The sequence below is a fragment of the Cheilinus undulatus genome, linkage group 10 (assembly GCF_018320785.1).
Source record: "Cheilinus undulatus linkage group 10, ASM1832078v1, whole genome shotgun sequence".
Taxonomy (NCBI): domain Eukaryota; kingdom Metazoa; phylum Chordata; class Actinopteri; order Labriformes; family Labridae; genus Cheilinus; species Cheilinus undulatus.
Window position 1 is genome coordinate 37839824 of NC_054874.1, and position 17954 is coordinate 37857777.

The 17954-nt window shown below is 39.2% G+C and overlaps 1 protein-coding gene across 4 annotated transcripts in view; it reads left to right on the top strand.

Moving 5' to 3' along the window:
• fam13b (family with sequence similarity 13 member B) overlaps positions 1 to 17153 on the top strand; it is a 108798-nt gene extending 91645 nt beyond the window's left edge. For 2 of the 4 annotated variants that reach the window (XM_041798290.1, XM_041798291.1), the window contains exons 12-24: positions 1764 to 1821; positions 2066 to 2195; positions 2794 to 2865; positions 3481 to 3754; positions 3865 to 4006; positions 5877 to 5958; positions 6662 to 6856; positions 8106 to 8320; positions 8407 to 8490; positions 8584 to 8679; positions 8992 to 9311; positions 11996 to 12097; positions 12562 to 17153. In XM_041798290.1, the coding sequence (XP_041654224.1) occupies positions 1764 to 1821; positions 2066 to 2195; positions 2794 to 2865; positions 3481 to 3754; positions 3865 to 4006; positions 5877 to 5958; positions 6662 to 6856; positions 8106 to 8320; positions 8407 to 8490; positions 8584 to 8679; positions 8992 to 9311; positions 11996 to 12097; positions 12562 to 12685 (1894 nt within the window). In that variant the 3' untranslated portion in view covers positions 12686 to 17153. The remainder of the gene's footprint in view (positions 1 to 1763; positions 1822 to 2065; positions 2196 to 2793; positions 2866 to 3480; positions 3755 to 3864; positions 4007 to 5876; positions 5959 to 6661; positions 6857 to 8105; positions 8321 to 8406; positions 8491 to 8583; positions 8680 to 8991; positions 9312 to 11995; positions 12098 to 12561) is intronic. The other 2 variants (XM_041798293.1, XM_041798292.1) reach the window with 2 other exon arrangements.
• The last annotated feature ends 801 nt before the right edge of the window (positions 17154 to 17954 follow it).

Here is a 17954-nt window from a genome sequence, read left to right on the forward strand (position 1 = left end):
TTCATCTGAGCTAGTAAAGAATAACATCCAAACTAAACAAGTTGTAACAGATGATGTTTTTCACTTCATTTGACAAATTAGTGAAAATCATTTTAGAGTGTGTTATTTCTTAAAGAACTACCTGTCCTGCTAGATTGCTTCTGAACAGACTATTGGCTGAAAATAAATTTTTTTAACAACTGTTAATCAACAAACCTACACCCTTAACCCTAAACCAGCCAGAGGAATAAAACAGCAATGACAGTGAGTGGTGAAATCATCAATGATAAGAGGTAATTTTGCATAGGTGAAATATCTCTGTTCATGTCAGAAACAGAAGAGATTGTGCTTTAGAGCTCCTGTGAATACTTTTTTCCTGGTTATGGAACTGAAATACAGTTATTTTAATGCCAAGGTGTCAGACGAAGTGAGTAACAGCATTTTACACAGAAATTTTTACAATGACTGACAAATTTGACTATAAAAGGAAGCAGGATTATTTTTTGTCAGAAAACACTACCTACACATGTGCATGACAGAATCAGCAAAGGGATTAGTTATACCACTCTGTCGATAAACAATGACCACAAACCAAAAGTTTCTCATGGGTGTTTTATGTTCTTCTTTAAGGTTTCTATATTACTATAGGTACTTTCCTAGATTGTTAACAGAAAGTGGTTAAAATGGTATGTTCAAATGCTGGTCAGCACATGAGAAAGAATATTTTCTTGGTTTGTCTGTACAGAAATACACCAAATAAAATCAGTTCTGAATATTACAGCTAGAATATCTTGAATACAGTGCTTATAAAAAATATTCACCCCCTTGATGATTCTTTACCCTTTCATTGATTTTATTTATTAGTCATGGTCAGTATATTTATTTTTTACCCCAAAAAACAAGGAAAAAACCTAATGTCAAAGTGAAAACAGAGTTCTACAAAGTAATGTCACTTCAATAAAAATATCTAATGTAAAATAAATGACTGCATAAATATTAGCCCCCTTCAAGCTATTATTTTGGAGATACAGCTTTGGCTTCAATCATAGCACTGAGTGTGTAGATAGGTCTCAATCAGGCCTGAACATCTGGACACTGCAGTTTTACTCCATTCTACATTGTAAAACTGCTCAAGCTCTGTCAGATTGCACAGGGATTTGGCATGAACACTCAACTCTAGTCAAGATTTAAAAGAAGTTTTCTTCAACGGTGGCTTTCTCTTTACCACTCCCCATAAAGCTTTGACTGGTGACGTCTCCTTGCACAGTCCCTCAGTTTGTGAGGACGGCCTGATCTAGGCAGATTTGCACATGTGCCATATTCCTTCCATTTCTTGATGATGGATTTTGATAATTCCCAGGGGATGTTCAGCACCTCAGATAATTTTTTACCAATCCACTTATACTTTTCAGTGACCTTTTCTCTGATTTGCTTGGAGTGTTCTTTTGTCTTCACTGTGTGATGGTAGCCAGGAATACTGATTGACCAGTGAGTGCACCTTCCAACCACAGGCGTCTTAATACCACAGTCACTTGAGATACATTCACTGCACACAGTTGATCCCCATTTCACTAATTATGGGACTACTAGCACCGACTGGCTGGGCCTCTAGGTCAGTCACTTTAAAACGGGATGAATATTTATGTAGTCACTTACTTTACCTCAAATATTTTTGTTCATTATAACTGGACAGTTGTGCTTAGACAATTGGACATGCTGCTGTTCTTTACTTGTAGTTGTTATAATATATTCAGGTTTATCTAATTTTGTTATTTTGTTTTTAGACAGGACAATCAACCCTGTGTCATCATGGAGCAAACTCAGACTGATACTATGTGCTGTGTAAGTATCCTAAGCAGGAATATTTAGCATCTTTTAGCAGAAAAAAATGTTTGTATGGAACCTCTTTAATGACCATTTTTAAAATACCAACAAATAAGAGTGATTTTGGAGCTTTTTAGAAAAAAATAGAAAAATATTACCTTACCTTGGATTAATTTTTCTTCAGTTATGTCTGTTAACTTACTCTATTTTCTATCCCTGATGTGGTTGCTTAATCCTTCTCACTCCGTCACTGATCCTTTAGGACTCAGATTCATGTGGTTGTGATCAGAACGCCAACACCAGTGAGACCAATAGGAACCATCTGTCACCATGCCAACCAAAATCTGGCCAAAACCCCCAGCTCCAGCTTTTCCCTGACGACCAATGGGAAGGTAAGCACTTTCTTGTCCTAGAAGTAACAGCAAAAGTAAATGATTTCAGATTTGAGATGTATTTTCAAAACATTAAAACAGTGTCACAGTAAATAATAGAAATAGGAGATCTACATTACCTCAGACTCAGTTTTCAGTTTGTACGATAGCCTTATGAAACACTTAAGTCAAAGAAAACACATTTTAACACAGTAGACTTCCTTTAGCATGATCCAAAAGATAATTATCCTCCCCTAGATAATCCATTTATTTCCCCAATTTGTCATCAGATTAGTTTTTCCTAGTGTAATGATGCTATTTGAAATATAGAAGTCCTTAATTTCTACCAGAGCTTAGAAACTTAATCCTTACATCCAAAATGTCATCTTTATAAGCTTTCATTCTCCTTCATTTCCTCACAAACATTTCAAATATCCAGCATGTCTGGGAGAAAGCGCTGATATTCTGCATCATTTTGTTGATGCTAAGCCTGCATTAGTACACTGAATGAATACTGGTGAGAGATTTACGTCAACTCTCATCTTCTCTTCTATCTCTCTCTCTCCATGTCCCTCCTTTCTTTGTGGTCCTCCTCTTCCTCCTCCTTCCATCCAAACAGCATCACCCCCCTCCCATCTCCACCTCCCTCCCATAGACTTCTCATGTATGCATCTGCAAAAAGAAGGCCAAGGTAAGAAGTAAAAGTCTGCCCACGCGTCCACCAGTCGACCCATCCTTCCTTTCATCCTTTCTCTTTGATATTTTTATGGTGGTCGCTCTTTAGTTTCTGCACAGTGTGGGAAGCTTTATTAATATATTCGCACTTATGAAATTCACCTTGTTTAATATGGATTTTGAATAAAATCCCTGCATGTGAAACTTTCCTTTATCACATGTAATAACACAGCTGACTTTCTCTGATATTGCCTCCTGCAGGGTTGATGAACAGTTTCACCAGGATGCATTTCCTCTTTAAACATGCTTTTTCCCCCCATTTACTTCACTTTTCTCTATATTTCATCTCTGTCTTGTTATTGTCACAATTCCCCCTTTATACTGCCCCCTCTCCGCTCAGCTTATTACCGTAGCACTGGCAGTCAAGACACGCTAATCAGGCAGGAAGTGAGTCAGCAGAAAAGTGAAGAAGAAGCCTCCTCTTTGGCAGCTTTTGTGTTCATCTTTTTAATTTGTACAGCACTTACCTCATGTGCCATGATCTTCTAATCAAAGGGTTGTATTTCTATTTCTTATGCATCCTTTTCTCACCTCCGTTTACCCTCTCTGACTCTTCTCCCCTTCTCTCCAGATCCTGTCCCGGCTTTCAAATCATGGCAGGACGACAGCGAGAGTGGAGAGGCGCAACTCTCCCCACTTGCTGGACGCATGGTCCCCTTGCCCCCACTGCCCCTGGAGGAGGAAGGTGAGGAGGATGAGGGGGAAGGAGGGCAAGTCGCCTCCCCCTCCTCTTCCCGCTCTCACCCTCACCTCTTGGCACGGCGCTTTCTCGACTTCGGGGTGCACGGAGCTCAGCGGTTCCTACAGCAGGACCTGGATGCCACCTCACCCACCAAAGCACAGAGGTACAGTTAGAGTATCATCGTAGGCTCAATCAGAAATAATTTGTGGTCTTTGCTTGAGAAAAAATATGTGTTCATTTTTAGTGAAACTTGTGTACACTCTGTCCCTCTAGGCCAAGGCGAGCATCGTTTGGCTCCAAAGAGGCGATGAGAGGCGGAGATTCAGTGACCCACCAACTTACCAAGAAACTTCAACACCTGAAGAAGAAAATCAAACAGTTTGAAGAGCAGTTTGAGAAGGACAGAAATTATAAGGTAAAATACTAAGGAACACAAAGAAAAGTCACATTTTTCCTCTCATTAGGTGTCATATTACGGCCCATATCAAACCTTTGTTTTTTTTCTGGTTCTATCCACTGTCCTCCTCTGTAAATAAAGACACTAAAAACACCCCGACATATATTAAAAAATGAAATGAATAAAACAAAATAAGCAATATCATCCCTAACTCCAGCTGTACTTATGAAATACTAGAAATCAAACAACAAAAACATTAAACTAACCTTGCGAAGTAGACTGCTTCCATGTCTGTCATCAGGTGGATCCATCTTGCAAAGTGTCAGTGTATAAGCTTGTACCCAGTTGGAGAATGACTGGACCAATCCGCGTCATTCAGGGAAAAAGAGGGGATTGCTACTGGCTAGCTTAGTTGAAGTGGCTGCAAGCCACAAAAACAATGTTTTGGATACATCTATAGTGGCAGTTTTATCAGAACTGGAAAAAACTATCTTTTTTAGATTTATTTTTGGCCTTTTTGCCTTTATTAGATAGGACAGTGGATAGAGTCGGAAACAGGGAGGAGAGCAGGGAGAGACATGCAGGAGATGGTGCCACGGGCCGGATTTGGGCCCAGGTCACCTGGGTACATGGCGCGCGCCTTAACCACTTGACTACCAGCGCGCCCCAAAACTATCTTTTTTAAAGAAGAGTAAAATCCATGCTGAAAGCTTTTCCAGGTGGCAAAGATGTTTTTGTTTTTTCCCACACTGGCTTCAGCAAGGGTTTTGTTACCAAATGGCTCCACTGATTGTGAACAATCAAAGACTGGCTGTCGAGCTTGTGTTAAGTAGTTTACCCCTAATGGCCACCCTCACAGACCGCTCATCTGAGACACTGTCTTTTTCGGAACAGAAATACACTCTAATACTTAGGAAATGAAATTGGATTAAACTTCTGTTTAGAGTAAGTGTTAAGGTAATATCAAAAGTAAAAAGTAAAAACCTGACCTGCAAAACTTCATTAGCTTTATCTACATTTGCTAAAACTCAGATTGCATAAGCTAATTTAACTACATTGGCTTAGGTAGTCAACCTAATTATGAAGCTCGTTAGCAATGCTGGCTTTAGCTTGAGCTTAATTAAAGTCATTGTAACTACTTGTAAAATGGGTCTATACACAATTTAATCGCAGATTCAACCTCTGATCTTCTCCTTTGTTTTATTTATGAAATGTTGCTTAGTCTGTAATGTTTGCATTGTGGTTATTTTGTGAATGTAACTGCTAGACTTTGTTTAGGAAAAAAGTAGACTGCAAATAAAAAAATTTACCGTCAAATTACAGCACTTCCGTTCCACGGTGACGGTGTCTCAGATAAACAGTCTGCAATAAGAGTGGCCATCAAAGATATCCGGTCTACAGCTACTCTCATAGTTCTCATGGCATGGATATGTGACTTCCATCTGGCAAATCATTAAACAGTTTAAAATTTAAGAATGTATGTTAATATGCTGTATATTTTCTTTATCTGTTCCTAATATGTCCTTAGCAGATTACAAACTTGACATGAAGTCTTAACTTTTTCCCACCTTAAATTGATTAATTGATGTATTTTTGGGTTGAAATTTTGGCATTGCAGTTACTCTCCTACATTATATAACCATTCAAAAATAGAAGAAATGTGAATAGATGTAAGAATTACAGTATTTAAAGTATGTTTATTGTACATACCCAATATTAAACATACAGAATACCTGCACAATTTGCATCTGGTATAAGAAATGCAGAAATATTGAAAGTTACTATTTACGCTTCCTAAAAATTATCCCCATAAATCATTGGCATTGGCATTGGTAATTTGAAGTGTTTACGCCCTGTTCAGTGACACTCTCCCTCTCCTGCTATGCAGCCCTCACATGGTGACAAGGCAGCTAACCCCAAAGTCCTCAAGTGGATGACTGACCTCACCAAGATCCGAAGGCAGATTAAAGGTAGATTCACTGGCTCTTTTTTTTTCAGTATGCGCATTCATGTCTGTGTTTACAGAGGTAAGAGTGTCTCAGTGCCATCCTGTTGGATAGCCATCCTGAACAGCTTGACCCTCCTCATTCCGACCCTTTGACTTTTGTAACAACATTGCATGTATGCTGGTCTAACACACACTTGCAAACACACAAACACACACAGACGTGGCTCTCACACGCGTGGCTCCCACCCTCCAGTGTGCTGGTGCGTCCTTGTGAATCCACATTCATTACACATGAGGTGAAATCAGAGAAGTGAAATGCTGGATAAGACGTTATATCAACAGACTGCAAAGTATTTCAGAATAAACCAATTTATAATCAATTTTAAATCGCTGCAGCAGTAGAGTTTGTTCCCTTATGTTATCTGAATTTTCCTGCCTTTAAATAAAATATGATTATTTTATACTTAGTTACTTTATACAATTTGTCGTGTCTCTTGTACATCATTTCATGGTTCTGAACGCACCTCATGACACTCGTCCACCCTCCCTGTGAGGTGGCGGCTCTTCTTCTTGGAGAACGCAGTGGCCGAAACATCTCTCTCTCAATGTTACAAATCAAAATTGAAAACAACAATAACGCGAGCACCCGCTCTCCACTCTCCTTTCCCCTCCTCCAATCGCCCAACGACCCGATTGATTGATTGATTGACTGATCGGCCAACCAGGACGCCAGCACCACCTTTTACCCAGAAGCACGCTGAGGCACCAGGCTTTGCTGCATTCATACAGACGCCACCATGCTCCCTTCTTCCCTTCCTCCTCCTGCTCCTCATCCTCCTCTATCTGCTCACCCCCCCATCACACACTTACCCCCCCACCCCACCCCTACTCAGGCCTGAGCTCTAGACCGTTTCACCTCAGTAAGTACCAACCCCTCAGTAAGTAGACATAACATACACTGCCACATACAGTCACAGTGAGGCAGCATCAATAGAACTTCTGGCTTCTTTGCTTTGGTGCATGTCTTGTTATAAAAAGCATGTTTGGGTGAGACATTTATGGACCAGTATCCCTCAAAAGTGTGAAGAGACAGGAGATGAGAGGAGCAATTTTATGTGGGTTCATTTTGCTTTTACTGACATTTAAATGTAATTTAAGATGTTGAATATTTGCTGAGTGTATTTGAAAATTTATGATCACTTTCACTAAAGCTGTTCTTTTTCACTGTGGACATTTTTCTGTTTATTCACAAAGGGACTATATTCTCTCACTAATCTTGAGATAATAAGGACAAATATACGAACAATTACTCAATGTTATAAAATCATGTTTTACTGAGCTCAGTAGGTTTTTCTTCAAGTCAGTTTAATAATCTTTAATAAGATCAGTGCAGAAGAAGGTAAAGCTTTACACAAGCCCTTTTCAAACAATCTCCCTGAGTTGCTCACTCACTCACTCATGTCCTGCACAGCAGGAAATTTTCCCTGTTGGATAAGAGAGGTGTCTCAGGCAAGACAGAAAGTACAAAAAATGCAATGGAGGTCAGTCATGTTTACACAGGGTACATGTAATTTCATGCTTAAACTTCAACTGATCATGCAGCAGGAGCAGATTATAAACGTCACTCCCCCAGCCATCCTGTTTTAGTCTTGAGCTGGATGAGAAGTTAGGGTAAAGTCATGAGGAACATGTTTTTGAAATATCAGAAATGTTTAGGCTTTATGCATGTAGAAAAGGGCTGTATGGACATATAAAGCTATTAGCAGCCTAGTATGTCCTCGTGTATAAACATCAGATTGTCTTGTAAGCTTTAATAATCTTCGTTTTATTCTTAGGGATATTTTTTTTGCTTGCTGTGTATTGGTTTTGACTGGGCGTGGTAATATGTTTTGTTCAGGGTATGTGTGTATATCTAGTTTAGTGTCTAAGCATGCATGTCTATCTCTTCATATCGTGACTGGCTGACTTTGACCACTGCCGCTGTGTTTCAGACTCCTGCATGTCTGGTTGTCCTTTGAGAGATTTTTTTATTTGCTGTCTGAGGGTTTTGCTTTCTTGGAACATCTTCTCTTGTCACAATTACATCTATCATTTTTATCCTGTTTGCCTCTTTCCATATTTCTGTCGTTCATCTCCGTCCTCACCACCATTCATCTCCTTCATCCTCAGATGCCAAGCACCGTGCAGAGAGCGAGCTCGGTCCCCACACTCGTCCTCGGAGCAACACCTTACCCAAGAGTTTCGGCTCCACCCTTGATCAGGGTGCTTACGATGCAGCAGCAGAGGTGAAGGGACAGCGTCCCACCAGGGAGGAGACACTGGAGATCATCCAGCGCAGAGTCAAAGGGAAGAGGCAGGAGGACGGTTGGCCTGATGACATCAAGGTAAGCAGCATTTACAATGCATTGTGGGTTACAGTATGTTTAATTTTTTGTCCCAGTGGCAATAAAAACTGAATGTGTTTCTGCAGAAGATGACTAAGGAGCAGCTGTCCTCTGAGAAAACAGTTCTACAGAAGAACCTGCTGCACTATGAAGGCCTGCATGGTCGACCAGTGAGTTACCGTCTGACATGTTTGTGACGTGTTTTTTGTGTGTGCTTTTCAAAACATTTCTCACCATTTCACTCATCTTATTTCTGTCTTTAGGCAACTAGAGAGGAGCGTCTGGTGGTGAAGCCTCTTTATGACCGCTACAGATTGGTCAAACAGATGCTCACCAGAGTTAGCATTACACCAATCACAGTAAGTCAAGAAAAACACACGAACATATTCAGTCCATCACAACAGCCCTAAAATTACTCTGCCAGCAAAATAACCACTTCTGTTGAAACTGTTTTATGGAGGTTTTTAGGCATTTTAGGCAGGTTTTCTCATGTAGATGAGTATGCAATGTTTGTCTAAAATAAATCTATTAATCATGACAGTTTATTTAATTAATCTGCTATTAATAGAATTAGTTACATTTTACCAGCTCACAAGTTAATGTTTTAGCCATATTCTGCTTCACTGCTTATTAACCCACTGAACACACATTTGTCCTGCATCACCCCCCAGGTTTCCCCCTCCAGTAAGAGACGAAGTCAGACCCTCCAGCCAATCATCGAGGGCGAAACAGCTCATTTCTGGGAGGAGATCAAGGAAGAGGAGGAGGATGAGCGTAAAGAAAAAGAAGAAGCTGTAGGAGAGCAACAGGAAAGGAAGGAGGAGAGGGAGGAGGAGATGCAGAGTCCCGAGGTCATTATGGCCGTCGACATCGTGACACCAACTGACGGATCTGTGAGGAGCCAGAACCAACAGGACAGAGCCAAGATGGAGGAGGGCTCGGGAAGGCTGGCGCTGGACCTGAGGCTGTCCAGCTCCAACGCCTCGTCCATGTACGAACGCACACAGAAACACACACAAACATGTTCTATAATCCAGCCATTTTTCTGTTTGAACATTAATATAAAAGGAAAGTTAGTGTAATTCTCTGATCATCACCTCTGTCGGGGAAAAAATTAACATTTATTCAAATCAACATTTTAAAGCAGTTTTGTATAAATAATTTAAAATGTTCTTCACCATTTGTTGAAGTGGGAGGTTGTGTTTCACCAATGAGACTCTCAGTAGAGTCCCTAGCCACAGTTCTAGCAAAAAAGGAAGGCAGCACATGATTCCAAGTTAGAGGGACAAAACATTTTGCTGGTTTATTTGGCCGAAGGCAAGGCTTTTGCCAACATTCATAAGTGTTTTAATAATTTTGATATGAACCATATGAACTAAAGAAATGTTTTACACTCCTTAACTTGGAATCTGAGATATGTTGCCTTTCATTTGAAAGTTTTCACCATCAGTCCTTTATGACAGGACACAGCACACTTTTTTATTGTTAAAGATCAATTTTGGGGATTTTTATGCCTTTATCGTAGAGATAGGACAGTGGACTTGACCCTGGTCCGCCTGCTTACATGGGGTGCGACCTAACCACAGGGCTATCTGCTCCTCGAGATCAGATACACTTTCTTGTAAATAAGGCTTCTGTGCTGCACAACAGCTGGCCACATTTTAACAGTTACTCATACAACAATGAAAACCACAAACAACATATATCAAACCCCATCCATCTAACCATCCAGAAGAGTCACTTAAATTTAATAAAGCAAGAGAAACAGATAAGAAAAGATCAGAAAGGATAAGTGCTCAGTGATGCCTTTGTAAACACAGCAAGAAACAGAAAATTCAGACATAATTGGACGTAAACGAGTTACTATAATGGTAAGTTTGCATTGGAGTAACATGTTCTAGATGTTTTAACTTATCAGTTTGTGTTTTTTGATCATCTTTGTCCTCTGTCTGAAAACATGCTCGTTATAATTTAAATAAATAGCTGTTACATTTAGCTTTTTGAGGAGGGTCACTGTAAAATAAAAGGGTTAAAAGGACAAGCTTGTTAGTAGATGTCTATGCAGTGCTGTCTTAAATTTCATCTGAAAGGTTCAGCTTTGCACTTTGGCTTTTAATCAGGATAGAAACAATTTTGTGACTGTCATGTTTCCAAAATATCAAGGGATTTAAAGGACTTGGTATTTTTGCGTCAGGAAAAAGACCTTTTTACCAAAACTTCAGAAGAAGACTTACATGTACACGTGGTGACATTTTTCTCAAATTTTTCCCTGCCAAGTGTGTTTGATAAAAAAAAGCAAATTGATCAAGGTTATTATAGTTAACTAAAATTAAAAAAAAAATTTTTTTTTAAATAGTTAACTGAAACTTAAATGGAAATAAGGGCTTACAAAAAAAGAACAAAAATGGTATAGTGTGCAACTAGAATAACACAAAAGTTGAGACAAAATATCGTTAGTCTTTGACTCAAGCCAGGAGGTTTTAAAAAGATCTGATAGAACTGAAGTCTACACACAGTGGTCTTTTTATGTCTTGAGTTGTATTCAAAGATCAAATTTGAAGAAAAAAAATAAACTAATAAAATAACGCGGGAACAGTAGCTTATTTTACTGATTTTTTTTTTTTTAGATTGTATGATGTTTACTCTTCTGGTGCTTTTGAGTCACACCCCTAACAAATATCCCATATGACTGAAATAAACTGAAACTAACTCTAAAACTAATAAAAACTAAACTAAAACAAACCATTTTTGCAAAATAAAAACTAAACTTACAAACCAGCAGTAAAAACAAATTCAAACAAAACTTAAATTGAAAACAGAAAGTTGAATAAAATAAAAATTAATGAAAAATCCTAATCCAATAAAAACAGTTGGATAATAGAAGATACTGAGCGCAATTTTCACAGCTTTGACCCCCTTTAGCTCCATGCTGAAATGACAAGGAGATAAGACTCCAATAGAGCCTCTCTCAGTGGATCTAAACCTTTATGCAGACACCTGACTTGAGGGTCTATGAATCAAGATGTGCGAGTTGATTACTGCAGGCCTGTTCAGTCCAAGGGTCTCAGGTGGTTTATGTCTATGGGCCTTGGTGTCGGTATATTCTCCATAACTCAAAAAACTCAATAAAATAGAACAACATAGAATCTACTGATTCAATATTTACAAGTTCAACTATTTTTATTCTACAGACTGATCTAAAGCTTAGCACAATACTTGCACTATGAAACTTAAAAAAGGCATAAAAATACATAATAAAACCTGATTGTTCTTACAGTGTCTGATTCCTCTTTGCTGCCTGTGCTGACATCAGCAGAAATAATGTGAGGAAGAGTAAAGACACTGGTTTAATCTGCTGAATCAGTAATCTGGTTAATGTGTCACTGAGATCACACACAAACATACATACACTCAGGCACACACATTGCTAATCCAATACACCTGCTCAGCTTCGTTCATGCTGGTTTTTTAATCCTTACAGCTGACTCCTCACACCAACACAGCTTACTTCCTGCTCATGGTGACATCACTTCCTGTCCTACTTTTCTTCTTTTGATCTGGTGTTAAATGTGTGTTAAAGTCCAAATGATCGCTGTTAGAATGAGTCATGAACTACACTTGACTATTAGTGTAAAGTAGAGTGTAACTCATCTCATGTTTCCCATGATGCTTCAGGCCAGAGCTGCTGGAACAGCTGTGGAAAACCAGAGCAGAGAAGAAGAAACTGAGGAAGACCATCCGGGAGTTTGAAGAAGATTTTTACCAGCGTAATGGAAGGTAGGATGAAGATGCTGCAGCTAGAATACACAAAAAACTGACAGGAAATAATTCACACTGGTGCAGGTAGACACATACATTCTGAAGGTTGTTTGAGGCAGTGTGGTGAAAACACCAAAATAGATATATCCCACAGTAAGACAAAAACATTTCTGCCCCTCAGGCTAGTCACCACAGTATCTGAAACAATGCTTATTCACTGTTTAAGGATACACTGAAGATTATTTTCATGTCTCATGTCCTACTTCTGTCAGATCAAGGCATTTTTGTCTGTTTAGTGGCTCATCAATGCATTTATTTCAGTACTTTGGCACAGGAGCAGCCAATTAGAAAGTATTTGAAGCTCAAAGAGAACTACCCCTAGATGCCAGGATGAGAAAAGTAAACGTCAATTTGAGGACAAAGCTGCTTTACTGTATATAAAAAAAAAAAAACTTCTCCTCCATCTCCCTCTGCTGTTGCAGGAACGTTCAGAAGGAGGACCGGGTGCCAATGCTGGAGGAGTACAGAGAGTACAAGAGGATCAAGGCTAAACTCCGCCTCCTGGAGGTTCTCATCAGCAAACAGGATTCCTCCAAATCCATCTAGACACGCCTTCCTCAGAGACCAACCATCACTGCAGGGAGGAAACGCCCCTCATCGGTCCCATCAGACGTCACATCAATATTCACACAACGTCACAAATTGGAGAGGAGATGTTCATTCAGACCTCACCGTGTGGTTCGATCATGTCATGGAGAAAATTAAATCAAAGTGACGTGCTTGTTCAGAGTTACCGAGCACTGAGGAGGCATTTATGAAGGTTAAAAATCAATACGACAGTCAATATGACATCTTAACACTCATAATTCCACTTTAACCTACAATCAAAGTGTGTCTGGGTCTTGAATCTGTTTTTTTTATTTCAGAGGAAATGTTTAAGCTTCCACTAAGTGAAATATATCGGGACTAAAAATGCATTTATGCACAAACATTGAGCCTTGAAGAAAACATGATAGTTGAAGACATAATAAAACAGTTAGCTTTTCATGAGCAGAAAATGAGAATGACATGTTCCCATGTTATCTCATAGCAGGAAAAAAAGACTCCCAAATGATTTTGATACATAATGTCGGTCTAATTTGCCAAATCTTGTGAAGACAAAATTTGATCATTTTCAGAGGTCAACGTCCTGAGTGTAAGAAGGCCCACCACATCAGCTGTTTTTTGCTGCAGCACTAACAGCGCTCTCTGCTGAAAAAAAAGTGATCTGATCATTTCAGCTCTCAAGCTTTTCTTAGTGATGTTTCCTTAAATAATAAAACAAAAATCACAGCACGTCCACAGGCCTTTGTGCAAACTAAGAAAAGTTTTGGCACTTTAAAGCTCAAAATTGCAAATGTCTAATTGTTCTCTAGTTAAAATAATCATATAAGTCTGTTCTGATTTTTATTTTGGTTTTAATTTCATGCTTTGGAGTTAAATTTCTTAAGGTTACGAACATGTAAGACATGCTTATTTACAGTTTTCCCCCATGACATGATCGCAGCATGACACCACTGTATCTTTATGAATCACTCCTGTCTGCCACAGCTGCTCTCTGCTGCCTCGTCTGACTTCATATCGTCTAAAAACAAAGAAAAGGAATCCTCTTCACCTGAACTGTTTTCGTCTTCATTATCAGAGTTTGCACTCACATTTCCTCGACTTCTAAGAAGAACACAAAAAAACATACAGACTCCTTTACTTTCATTAACTCTTCTTTTGTCCATATTTTGTCTTCATATTTTTTTCTTATTGGACAGCTCGAAGACTGGCTTTTAGACGCTATTCAAGACTCTTGTTCTTTCTTTGGGACGCTCCTGTTTCGCCTCACTTAAAGGAGTTTCTTACGGCAGCCTCCTTGGTGCGAGACGACACTTTTCTTTTATTCTGGGTGCTCTCACCTTCTGACTGGTTTTAAAACTCACTAATTTTGAGTTTGTGTGTAGTGTTAAAAAAGTGACACGTTCATGTTTGTGAGACACTACTGTTCACGTTGTTTCTTCAGTGACAAAAAAAAATGTGTTGTACTCCAAAGGAAAATGTTAAAAAAAAGAAAGAAAAAGAAACAAACATTGAATTTAACCCCAGTGTGAACTTGAGGCTGATTCTAGAGACTGATTTTCTTTTCTTTAATCTTTTCTTCAAATTATTTTCTCCTATTTTGGCGATATTCATCTCCAGATGTACATTAGGTCGTCATATGTGCTGTCAGATGCATTTCTCCTTTGCAAAATAACCCTAAACTGTGTTTTCCATGAGCCTCTTCCAGAAAAAATGCTGCTTTTAAAACCTCGGACAGACCAGAGATTCACACCAGATTTAGAATGCAGCTAGTCATTGCCTCTAAACCCAGAGATGTTATGGTATGATTTATCAATGGTTATCACCTGTTGACAAGAAACAGCATAACCATTCGCCACTCCTCTGGTGAAGTAGGCCATATCCCTTCCTCTAAAGCACCCACAGACTGCCTCAAAGCAGACTTGTAACCTTAGCAAGTAACTCACTATCACTGTGCTCATTCAGATACATGCGATACAAGTTACATGCAGCTACTAGACAGGCATGAGAGCAGAGGTGGAAACCGAAACAGAGTGTAGGAAGTGAGAAATAATCTCCAGGAGGTGCAGAGGTGTGACGATCACAGAACTCATCTCGATGCCAATCTTAGGTCTGAGCAAGGGTTTTTAAGTTCTTGTGGGTAAATCTGGTATTTCTGAATGTACTTAAAAGTAGCATTAGACTAAAGATGCTCATGAGATTCTTTCTTTCTCACATGAGGAGATTTTATAATGTTGATGGATTTGATTGCTGCAAAAATCATCTGAAAATGTCTTTCTTTTTTGTATTCGTCTTTTCATTCGTTCACTTTGCTGCATTGAGGTGTTTCGGGTTCTGAGGGATTTTGGGTGTTCATTGCTGAGGAGTGGAGCCAGTATCTGGTCAACTTTGCTTTTGCTGCTTCTCTTAAAGCAAAAGGAATTGTGTGTAGAGTTGTCGTGAGTCTCAGACGTTGCTGTGCAGCTTTCTGAACAGATCTCTCTCTCATGGTTGGATTTTGAGTGTAGCTTTAAAGGCCGTGTCGTATCAATGAGGTGCCAACACTGCCAGCACTGATTTTAAACACATAGAAGCTTCGTCTGACATTTTTCCCCAAACTGGTGTATCGGTGCCGAGGGTCTGATTAGTAGCCGGCACAAAAACAATCCTCAGCTGAATTTTCACCCAGCAAAGTTTCATTTCCTGCTGGCAGGTAAAATGAGGGCATGTGAGGAGGCCAAAGTTTGCCAACAAGTTGCCCTCCTGTGTGTTTCTTCTTTCTAGAGGCCACGGGTAGTCATTTCGGGATTTAAAATGTGGGACGAAGAATATCCAACTTTAGCTGGTGGGTTTTTTAATCTCCTGGTTGTTTTTGCAAGTGAAGTTCTATTATCAGAACATCTTTGGCTGGTAAAGTCACATGTTTAAGGCCATAGAGACAGAGTTGTACTTTTACATTTACTCACCAGTCGACAGAGGTCAGTCGTCTGTCTGAGGGCGGGAGATGTGAAACGTTTCGAATGAGAGTTTTTGTGTCTGAATGCTTGTGGAGAAAAGGAGGGAGGGCGTGTTTGTGTGAGTAAAAGTTTGGAGCTATAGAAAAACAAGTTATTTGCACAGCATTCCCTGAATGCAGCCCTTTTGTGTTTTTTCATTTGTATTTTTCTTAAAATGAAGCACTACTTCTATACAAATATAAATATATACTGTACATACAAAAGAACACCCGAAGGAATGAATGTCAGAAATGTTTAAATTATTTCAAACATTACGTTTGGCCCCTGTTTGTTCATTGCATTTGTGCTGCCCTGAGAATGTGTTTTTTTAATTATATTAACTATAAATACTGCTATTACTATCATAACCATTATTTTGTGTGTTAATGACAATGATAATAACCATTTTTGTATCTACTCACAAAGTGTAAAACCAGCTGTAGAAGTTAGTCGAGCACTGTGTGGCTAATCGAACATGAACGTGCTCTGATTTGATTTTGTCGCTCTGTGTCAAATAATAATAAGCTAATCTAGCAGCAGTACTGTAGTGAGCTTGCATGGCATAAAGAGAACATAATAGTCTGAACATGATGTGTTGTTTCTGTTGTTTGTGCCATGAAGAAGCAGCAATAATAAAAGTTTGCCTGGAGGTTTTACAGTATCGGGTAACCAAGGTGAGACTCTGTGTGTCTATATTTAAGGTACTTTTGTCTAATTTCACATCCACACTCTCTCTACAGATGGAGTGTTTATACCAGTTTGTTAGCGTAATGTTCATGCTGGCGCTGCTGAAACCAAAATAAGATCAGTTGAACAGGAAGGTGAAAAGCCAATGACAGATGTGTCATATCTGAAAACATTCCAGTTTTTAATCATACAAAAAGTGGAAACAGTCCATCGTCTGATGGGCTTTTCTTTTCAGTTATTTCAGTTTCTTTAGTCAAACAACAAGAGCAGTCTGTTTGTTTGGCGCCTAGGTTTCTGTTTGTCATTGTGCCTGCAGCAGAGTGGAAAACTTCTTGTTGTAAAATGTAAATTCATCAGTCTCTGTCTCTGTACAGTCTGTTTCATGTCTCACTAACTCATCCGACATGCATGACCTGAGCTATTGTTCACAGCAGAAGTCGCTCTCAAAGATGTCTGAAACGTCTCGGCTCATCGTGGGTGAAGTTTAAGAAAAACAAGCTGGTCAAAGTGGTCATTTTTAAATCAAGTCTTTTGAGTTCTTAAAATTATATTGATTGGATACACATTTCTGTATGAAACGGTTACTTAAAGACATCTTTGTTACTGAATTCTGCTGACTTCCTTTGACCTGTTTCCTCCATGTGATGCTGTTTTATCTCATCAGTATATTGTATGTATCTATAAATGTTTCTTACTTTGTGAATGCTTTTTGCCCTGTTGTTTCCTCATTAACAAAAAGGATGATTAAAAAAACAATCAGTAACAACCATTTACACATGAAAATAAAATTTACAAGCTTGCCACATTGACTTCCTGCTGTTTGAGTTCATTTCATTCAACTATTCAAAATTAAACGTCTTTATACAGTCACAGGCCACTTTATTAGGTACACCACTGGGTTGGACCCTATTTTGCCTTCAGAACTCGTGGCATAGTTTCAGCAAGGTGTGTAGTGCCGCATTATGTAATAATGTAATACAGTTCCCATCCATCATGTAATAACGCCGCATTTTCTAAGCCACTAAGCGGTTAGAGTTAGGGCAAGGTAGTTGGGTAGGGCATACCTTGGAGCCCACAATAAGTCCTATGGTTAGGGTTATTACATAATGTGGCTTTACAAGGTGTTAGAAACATTCCTCCGAGATTTAGGTCCATATTGACTTGATAGCATCACACAGTTGCTGCAGATTTGTTGGCTGCACATCCATGATGCATATCTCTCGTTCCACCACATCCCAAAGTTGCTCTACTGGACTGAGATCTAGTGACTAGTGACTGTGGAGGCCATTGGAGTACAGAGAACTCAGTCATGTTCAAGAAACCAGTTTGAGATAGCTTGAGCTTTGTGACATGGTGCATTATCCTGCTGGAAGTAACTATTACAAGATGGAAAAGGGGTGGACATTGGCAGCAACATTGGCATTTTTGTCCACACAACTACCACTCCCTGCTTTTTCCTGACCATTCTCTCTTTCAGACCAGCCTGTCTGGCACCAGCAACCATGCATAGTTCAAAGCCACTTAAATTCCCTTATTTTACCATTCTGATGCTTAGTTTGAGCTTCAGCAAGTCGTCTTGACCATGACTACATGTCTAAATACATTAACAG